This window comes from Girardinichthys multiradiatus, chromosome 8 (assembly GCF_021462225.1).
Source record: "Girardinichthys multiradiatus isolate DD_20200921_A chromosome 8, DD_fGirMul_XY1, whole genome shotgun sequence".
Classification (NCBI taxonomy): domain Eukaryota; kingdom Metazoa; phylum Chordata; class Actinopteri; order Cyprinodontiformes; family Goodeidae; genus Girardinichthys; species Girardinichthys multiradiatus.
Window position 1 is genome coordinate 8219146 of NC_061801.1, and position 9672 is coordinate 8228817.

Genomic DNA, 9672 nt, shown 5'->3' on the forward strand with positions numbered 1-9672 from the left:
GATTTGGGTCGATGACATCACATGGGGTATAAGAGTTGAGCTGAACAGCTGGTATTATCTAGCTTATGAAGTCAGAATTTGAAAGCCATTCTAATTATTTATTTAATTTTATTTTTTTACTTGAAGGGTCCAATTGAATAACAGAAATGAGGAAGCTTATGACAAAGGTGGTTTCCCCAATTTGAGAGACAAATAATATCCATCAATAACATTTTATGTTGAGAAAAGGGCAAATTCTGTGCATTTATTTTTCTTTTTATTCATGGGCTAATTAGTCCAAAGTGAATCTAATCAAAAACTTTCATTAGATGTTTTATCTTGTAATTTGAAAATTAATCTTCATTTCCACCTCAAGTCTCCAGGTCAAAGATCGTGTCGTCCTCAGGTGCTGTCGTAAAGTTTGGCTCTATCGGGTTTCCGTTCAATAAACCGTACGTGGCAGTCAGAGAACGGAACACGGCCGTAGAGAGTGTTGCGCCTTCGCTGTTCCAACTGTCCACTCCCAGAAAAGCTGCATTTTTACAGGCTATTCTGTAAAAAGGACATTGTTAATTTGTTTTGCGTCCTCAGCACACCTTTTAAATTATGTTTACCGCGTCAGAGTTAGTTGTCTTGCTGGGCGTCCTGTGTGCTACAGCATCCGGCTACTTTGTTAGCATAGATGCTCATGCTGAGGAGTGCTTCTACGAGCGGGTCAACTCCGGCACGAAGATGGGCCTCATGTTCGAGGTTGCCGAGGGAGGCTTCTTGGATATCGATGTAGAGGTAAGATGCTTCATCAAGTGCGTCCAACCAACATAATCATGTTATGTGACGGAGTCAGTGCACTGATTGCTCAAACAGCGACCTGGAAAGACAGGCCCTATGCTAATGTTAGCTGCTAGCGATTAGCCGTTTTGCTGTGAAACGTCACCTGAAACTAAGTAGCAAGGATTCGGATTTATTTATGATATTTTAGTCATTTGCAGGAAATTAACATCTGTCTCGTAATACATCACAAGATCACGATTCTGGTTGTTATTGAGACCTTTTTAGGGTGATGTGTCGTTACATAGGGTGCAGCTTTAGCGTTATACCTGGCTAAGCTACTAACTATGCCAGCCAGGATAATTTAGGAACATATGTTGGATTTTTTGTTAAAGTAAGGTCCAGAATATTTTTCGAACCTGTTTTGGAAATCTGCTTGCAGCTAAAATAGCCAGTTAAACTTGTTTTTGTTCCACTTGGCCGCTGACAGGTTTCTCCGCAAGTCATCTCCATGGTTAAGTACAGTTGACTTAGTGTTGCCAGGTTTCGCGACAGAAACAAGCAGAAAGGTATCCAAAAACACGAAATAAACGACCTCTCCACTAATATCATTGAAAACCAAAATGTATTGAAATTTTTTTTTATCAGTAATAGCCATTCTAAAATAAAATCTGCTTATAATACCCTAATCTGGCAACATCCACCCACTGGGTTCACCCATATGTTCCTAATCGGGGGTCAGTCAAATTTCTCCATGCAGCTGCTTGTTTCAAATGAGAAGTTTGATTGCAATTTTAGCTTTTATACATTCATTAAATTGTGATTGACTGTTGTTTTCTCTGTTAGTTTGAACAAATATGAATTATTAATATGCACACATCTAATGAGAAACAGGCGGCTTTGCTGGCAGTAAACATTGTATGTAATTAACATTTCTACAGTTTTATGACATGTTTCCAATGTAATTAATTTGAGCTCAAATAGGTGTTGATGGTTGGAAACAAAATAAACGTACAGGTCCATGTATTCCACAGATCAACACTGGGGAGTGCTGGGCTTCAGAAAACTGGTGTTTTATAGAGATGCACCGATCAGACTTTTGTGGCCAACTTCCAGTCTCCACGTTTTGTATAGCTTTGCCCTGCCAATATACATTTTTGCCAATTCTAATTTTTCTTTTAAGAGCTCCAAGATAAGTAAAACTCAGCAGGTTTGTAAATAAAAATGGTGTGCTGGCATAGTGGGTCCCATTTTATGGCAAAGGCATTAAAAACCTGTGGGATGACACTTTATATTTCAGTTTTTATTTGGGCCAAATGTATCTGCTGTATTTTTATTGAGCTAAAGTTGATTTGAAAAAAGATGTGACTAGTAAAAATATTTTTTAAATCTTGCCACTGTGTAAGAGAGCAGTTGCTGTAAAACAGGGTTGTGCTGTCTTTAATTTAAGAACAAATTTGATTACAAAGGTGACATTTTTAATTTTTAGTGGTTTTTGCAAGTAGCACACCTGGCATTACTGAATTTGCAGTCTTTTTATGGTTTCCCTAGGGAATGTAGATTTTGACCTCAAGTCAGAGATTTCCAAAAAGATTACTATCCATTTCCATATACACTATACATTTCCAACTCCGTCTTGAGTTAAAAATCTTAAAGCGATATAACAGAATACCCTTCCTGTTGTCCGTTCCACTGCCTCCCACATACACATTTCTTAATATGTTATAGAAAATTGCATCTTATACTGCTCTATATTTACTCTCACTCACTTAAAACTGTGCACTTATATTTATATTATATTGTAGATATGTTTGTACTGTTTAATTTGTACTGTATTGCACCGACTACGCCAAAACAAATTCCTTGTATGTCCAAAAACGTACTTGGCAATAAAGCTTTTCTGATTCTGATTCTGATTCTGATTCTGATTCTGAAAATACAGTTTCCTTAAATAGGTCATTGAACCCCTGAACGTCCTCTGACTTCTTCATTCAGTATCAAAGTCTACACTGAAGAGCCTTTTAATGGTGCAATCAGAGACCGATCAGATTTCGTCACTTTTTTATTGTCTGGTTATTGGTCACGGCCAATTTATGCTGATTATGGTCACTAGACAATTCCTCTATGCTTCTATATTGTTTTAACTTTTTATCTATCAGACCTGAAGCATATTAAGATTCACATGGTATTTTGATTAGCAATCAATCTGTACAATAAGGTAACCAGGAAATGGTGTACGGCAAGAAATTAGAGTCAAATCTGATATTTCAGGAAATTTCAGAAGGACATTTTCGATGATGCTTCCTTCAAAGAGGTAGCACTGATTGTACAAAAGTTAGAACGCACTCAAAGGGTCAGTTGTGGACGAACACACTGACAGTTATTTGACTTTATCCATATGTTCTAGCAATTTCCAAAAATGTCTAGTATAAAATTGACTATGAAGCTGGTTTGATTTTTGTCAATTAATAAAAATACTTTACAACAATAAAATTACTTAAAAATGTTTGGGTTTATTATTGAAGTATTTTTCAAATGTTCCAGTTGTTCTTGAATGCACCACAGATGTGCACAGGTGGAAACGCCTCCTGTAGAACAGACTCCTGCTATTAGACTCCTGTAGCATTTGGGCCTGGTTGAATGGTACAGGCAGCTGGACATTTGACTCATTTGTTTTTTGGTATGCGAGCGGTGTTTCAATTAAAAAACACTGACATAAAGCTTTACTTTGCTCCACTAAATAGTAGACTATAGTGATGGTGGGTATTTCTCTATTATGCTTTGTGTTTATGTCACTTTTTAAAGTTGAAGAGCTCCGCAGATAAACGTTCTACATGTGTAGCGACTTAAAACAGCGCTGTCTTTGTTTGGTACACGTGCGTACTGATCTGGAAGGGCTGAATGGAAATCTTTTGGTAAAAATTCATGTACTGTTACACTCCTAGGGCTTTTTTATGTGATAAACTAGCTTAACAGTGAGATTTAACTCACACAGCCATTTTTAAAGCATATAAGTATAGGCCCAATATGGTAGTATATAATAATTGTAGATTCGAATGCTGCCCACCAATAAACCCATTGAATTCTAACCAATTCCTAGAAGTAAAACTTTTTTCACCAGAGCTGCATCTGTGCTCATGATAGGTCAATATTTCTAGAATGTTAAAGCCTGGCACAAATTGTACTATTTGAAATATTTTGAATAATTGCATATGTAACAATATGTGTGCTTTGTGTTTGTATTCAATACATTACAGATATATCATCATTGGTGTATCAATGTGTGCAATATTCATGTCACAAAGGACTGTTTGGAGTGCAATAGTTGTGGGGTAATATGTTCTAAGTGTTATGAACTTGCATTTTTCATGCCAATGTAATATTTAGCCATTTGGACAGAGTCTCATGGCTGAAGCTGCTCACACTGGACACAAATGAGATTGCCCACATGCTAAAGGTCACAGAGTGATGGAAGCACAGATGAGAAAGGGAGGAAAGAAATGACGAATATATCACAACTGATATCGTCATTGCAATAGTTACCACTATTTTCGCCATTGCAAGATTTTCCAATACCAGTTTACCACAACAGGAGAGGAACTATATTGTTTCCAACTTATAGCGGAGGAACACGCCTATGTAAGGCTGGCCTTGCACACACAGGGAGCGGGAAAATACGGAAAACGTCTGTGTTTCCGTGGTAGTTTTATTGGAGGGGCTGTGGGGACCCCTTCTTCAGACAGTCATGCAATTTTTTCAAATGTATTTTCTAAAAAACGGTTGGAGAGCACGGCGAGAGGAAAAGACATGCCGAAATGGAAGCTCGTTTGGGCCAAAACTCTTGACCTGGCCCTTCAAATAAAGCATGTCAGCACAACCCACACAAGACAAAAATCATAGGGAAACACGGCGAGATTTGCAAACACTGATATTGCGATGATGAATGTGCAGCCTTAAAACAAGTAGAGCAGTGCCATGCTCCTTCAGACTGGCACTGCTGGGTGTTTGTTAGAGGTTGTCTTTGTTCATCAGACAGCTTAATCAGCTGTCAGTAAACCTGTCACAATAAATGACTGCTGGTTAGAACTTTCAGTCAAATATGTTTTTAAATTCTCTCCCCACTAAATCCATATAAGATGTGACGGCATGGAATAATGGTGTGTCGCTCACCTGTTGTCTTGCTGATGGGTAAAATTTGTAGTTATCGACTTCCTTTCTCTTTGATTGGTTGTCATTTTCTAACCTTCCATAAAATGTAATCACTACTGAAAATATTTCGATACACAAACTAATGGCAATATGTTCAGCAACCAAATGAAAATTTACATGTAGCCTTGAATCATTTCACACTTATAAAAGCTCTCAAATACTTAAGTCATATATGTCAGAGCTGAACAACAGAAAAATACAAACTGTTTTTACCCAGATATCTTTCTCTTTTCAGATAACAGGGCCTGATGGTAAGCAGATTTACAAAGGGGACAGAGAGTCCAGTGGAAAATATTCTGTGGCCGCACACATGGATGGAACCTACAAGTTCTGCTTCAGCAACAAGATGTCCACCATGACACCCAAGATCGTCATGTTCACCATCGACATTGGGGAGGCACCTAAAGGCCAAGACATGGAGACAGAAGGTACTAATACAGGCTATGGTGGGAGATTTCTTTTTTATTTTATGAATTCTGCTCTTTGTCTTGCCTTTGAATTAGTTTCTTCTTTGACTTTATTTTGGGTACATTTCCCTTCTCTGTAGGTGGTGACAGCTGGGATGGTAGGGGAAAAAGACAGACTAAGTGAAAACTGCCATGTCTCGAGTTTGGGATGCACGTTGGCTTTCTTTTTTCTAACCAGTGTTGTTTTCATAGTATAAACTAATATAAAGTTTTTCCTGCGACAGAGGAAGCTGTAGTGTTTGTTTTAATAGTTTGACTGCTGGCACTGTCAATATTTGAGAGATACAAAACTACTTGCTTTTTTACAGATTTCTACAGGTCTGGCTTGCTTGTCTTAAATGTTTAAGACTATCAACCAAGTTTTAATATAAGACAGAAATAAACTGATTAAATACAAAATGTTGTTTTGAAATTATTTAATTTATTGAGGGGGAAAAAGGTCCTCAAACCAACCAGGCCCTGTGTAAAAAAACTAATTGTCCTAATAACTAGTTGTCCCACCTTTGGCAGTAACAACTACCATAAGGAGTTTGCGATGAGTCCTTTGCATTGTTGTTGAGCAATTTTGGCCCACTTTTCTTTGCAGACTTGCCCTACTGAAGGGCCCTACTGAAGGGCTTTTGAACATGAACGGCCTGTTTAAGGTTACTTTGCAGCATTGCAATCAGATTTTAGTGCAGACACTGACCAAACCACTATAAAACCTTCAATTTGATTTTGTTGGGTCATTCAGAGGTCCACTTGCTGGTGTACTTTGGGTCAGTGTCTTGCTGCAAAAACAAAGTGTGCTCGAACACTATACAACCATTTTTACCTAAGGATCTTTCTTCCAGAGGGAAAACAAATCCTGTTTTCATCAAATAAAACACTTCATCCTGGTCTTCAAGCAATCCCAGACCATCATACCACCACCACCATGTATTACCGTTGGTATGATCTTATTCTGAAATATTGTTAGTTTTACTCTAGTTGCACTTTCATTTTGTCACTCCACAGAATATTTTCAGAAAAGACTTGTGGATCATCAACAGGTTATTTCTTTTTGTAAATGCAAAACAGGTCTTGGTGTTCTTTTTGGTCAGTGTTTCATTTCTCTTTGGAAAACTGCATAGATGCCATTTTTGACCATTTTCTTATTGCTGAATCATGAACACTGACCTTGACTGAGGCAAGTGAGACCTGCAGTGCTTTTTAAAAGGAGACAGTTACAGTTTTGTGTTTGTCGTGTTTGATTACTGGATTCTACAGTTTGGATGGTAATCAATCTTGGTGGTGGTTAATATTCAGTTAATTCAGGATTTTACAATGAGGACAAATTACTCTTTCATGTAGGGCCAGTATGGTTTAAATAACTTTTTTTTTTACCCTGTATGAATGAAATCATCACCTGAAGACTGCATTTTGTATTTAATCTGGTTATCTTTATCTGAAGTTCGATTGCAAAGCAAAGAGAGGAGAATTCTGTAAGGAGGCACATACTCAACAGAACTGTAGATGTTAAGAAGTCATCTACCACTTGGGTCCGAAGTGTAAGGTTTTGCATGTAGTGCGTAAACCTGATGCATGTTTTCTGCACACAATGGTCGTCTTGATTCATCATTGATTACTCGCTCCTTATTTCAGCTCATCAAAACAAACTGGAGGAGATGATCAACGAGCTAGCTGTTGCTATGACTGCAGTGAAGCATGAGCAGGAGTACATGGAGGTCCGCGAGAGGATACACAGAGCAAGTAAGAACATGAACGGAGAACAATTTGATTTGGTAAATGGAGTAAACTGTATCCTGACAACCTGTCTCCTGTTCTTTTTCCCGTAGTTAACGACAACACAAATAGCAGAGTGGTCCTGTGGTCCTTCTTCGAAGCTCTCGTTCTGGTGGCTATGACACTTGGACAGATTTACTACTTGAAGAGATTTTTTGAAGTGCGACGAGTGGTGTAGTTTCCTAAATCCATCCTTGTGTGTCCTCCACTGTTTTCTCCAACACCAAGACAGTTATTTACACTCTGAAAGACAAGACTGGCAGTTTTGAGAAAAGCCAACACATGATTTGATGTCACGTTTTTCTGTTAGTTCTTTTTTTTTTTTTTTTTCTGTTACCTGCTTGATTCTCTTCTAAATTGTATGTTTGGAAATGAATGGCCAAAAAGGTTTGCCATAGATTTCAAATGTTTTAGTTTTTCCTTCTCTTCTAGGTTTAACAGGTTTTTGTCAAAGTTTGATAATTATAGTTTAGCACCAGTTACTTGCTAGTACACCTTTGTGCTAGTGACTGAGGCTTCTGCAACAGCTAGACAAGAATGCATAGAAATGGACGGGCATGTATGGAGTCACCACAGGAGAATCATATTTAAATGGGCTAAAAATGAAATTGGAAACCAGTATCTGAGGGGCAGAGAGCTGTTTCTAGTGTCAAAGTTCACTGCCCTCAAGCAACTAATTGCACTCCTCGTGTGTAAGTCTGAAGAATTCACATTGCAGCTGGTCTTTTATGAAAAATGAGACAACCTCTACCACTGTCAGTGGATTGAAACCGAAACAGGCCAAGGGAGGCTTCAGTGGACATTGTTTTCTTGGAGGTTTGTCCTTGCTCCCTGTGTACTTAAGAAAAACCTGACCAGGCCACTTGTTTGAGTATATAGTTAATTTTTACACAATTGAAAACTTGACTGCATGATGATGATGAGTTGAAGGGGGGTAAGATTTTAACTAAACTATTTGAGTTACAGCTCCAAGACAAAAAGTGAATGAATACTGAAATCCACATTACATGTTGATTGGGGGTGGGGCAGGGGTGAGGGTTTGTACATTTAATTTTGGTGTTTTTAGTTGCTTCTACAGTTCTTGTCAGGGTTTAGGTTTTACTAGGATACTAGTTCAAACAATTTTCTATATTTTATTTCTGGAGCATTTTGAGTAGCATGCAGCTGTCAGGAGGATGCCACTGTGTAAAGCCTACATATGTGGCAGTCACTGTGAGTGTTGCATGTAACCAAATATGCTTCAGTTTTGTATTTAAATTCTTTGGCAATCTCAGGCCGGTAGCCTGCTCTGGACACAGCGTCTTTTTTTGCAATTGCAACAAAATCTGCTTCATGGGTCTGTACAAATGTAGGATGGCTCTCTGTGGAAAAAAAATGCCCCAGGTTTCATAATAAAGCCAATATTCTGTATGATTGTTGTCTTTTTAAACATCTGCTAGCAGCTTATCGTTTCCAGGAAGAACACATATTGCTAGACTGTCAAAATACATGATACTGAATACTGTTTCAATAATTCAGTTCAAAACTCTAGATTTATTTCAATTGGTTCTGTTCATTTTGAGAATTATGGATTCCAGCTAAATAAAAACAAAAAACACAGGTTATTACATAAGTCCAATAAAAAAGGATATTTAATATGGAAATGTTATAGTATGGCCTACAAAATAATCGACACATCCAAAAGGAGGGTAGACCACAGAGGGTCATAGTTGAAGAAGTTGGCTGTTTCCAGTGATGTATCCAAGTGTATTAAGGGGAAACTGATAGGAAAGAATAACTGGTTTAAAAAAAAACATGCATAAGCATCAGGGATAATTGCAGCCTTGAAGGATTGTGAAGCATGACCCATTAGAGAGAGTCATAAGGTGTGGACTGTGGCAGGAGTCTGTGATTCAAGAGCCACCATACACAGATGTGTCTCCTACAACTGTCACATTCCTTGTGTTAAGCCACTTCTGATACATACAATACCAACTTTATTTATAGGGCACTTTAAACAACCACAGGACCAAAGTGCTGTACACAATAAATGAAACAGTCACACAATACAATAATAAACCAATAAAATCAATAGGACCTAAAAGTAAATAAAACAGCTATGTATTAAAATAAAATAATCATACTATCAGTCAAATATCTAGTGCCATTTTATCTAAATGGCACTAGATAAAAAATAAAATGTATTACTTAAAAAAAACCTTTAACAATCAACATGGTGTCAAAGGCCAAGGTGAAAAGAGAAGTTCTAAGGTATTTAAAAGCAGACAAGGAAGAGACCTGTCTGATCTCCGAGGGAAGGTCATTCCATAATTTAGAAGCGGCTACAGCAGAAACATTGTCCTCTGAGCTTATGCTTCATCTATGGCACACTCAGGAGCAGCTAAGAGAAAAATGGAAATAGTCCATCCCAGCTGGTTTCTTGCCCTCTAATCTCTGTGGTTGCTAGTATAAACAATCCCACCTGTGAGGTAGAAAACGTCAGTCT

At 37.9% G+C, this 9672-nt stretch overlaps 1 protein-coding gene across 2 annotated transcripts; it reads left to right on the plus strand.

The window, feature by feature from the left end:
- The first annotated feature begins 411 nt into the window (after window positions 1-411).
- On the plus strand, window positions 412-8597 carry tmed2 (transmembrane p24 trafficking protein 2). 2 transcript variants are annotated; one of them, XM_047371757.1, is made up of 5 exons: window positions 412-765; window positions 5192-5384; window positions 5504-5521; window positions 7047-7154; window positions 7241-8597. In XM_047371757.1, exons 1-5 carry the CDS (start codon window positions 586-588, stop codon window positions 7363-7365), a joined length of 624 nt encoding a protein of 207 aa, XP_047227713.1. In that variant the 5' UTR covers window positions 412-585; the 3' UTR covers window positions 7366-8597. The 2 variants fall into 2 exon arrangements, with proteins under 2 accessions (XP_047227713.1, XP_047227714.1); XM_047371758.1 differs by lacking the exon at window positions 5504-5521 and having other exon boundaries at window positions 418-765.
- Window positions 8598-9672: the final 1075 nt, after the last annotated feature.

Bases quoted from the DNA above. Each gene is read 5' to 3' on its own strand.
- tmed2 (XM_047371757.1), top strand. From the start codon at position 586: ATGTTTACCGCGTCAGAGTTAGTTGTCTTGCTGGGCGTCCTGTGTGCT. The intron at 766-5,191 runs GTAAGATGCTTC...TTCTCTTTTCAG, and splicing joins TCTTGGATATCGATGTAGAG to ATAACAGGGCCTGATGGTAA. The intron at 7,155-7,240 runs GTAAGAACATGA...TTTTTCCCGTAG, and splicing joins CGAGAGGATACACAGAGCAA to TTAACGACAACACAAATAGC.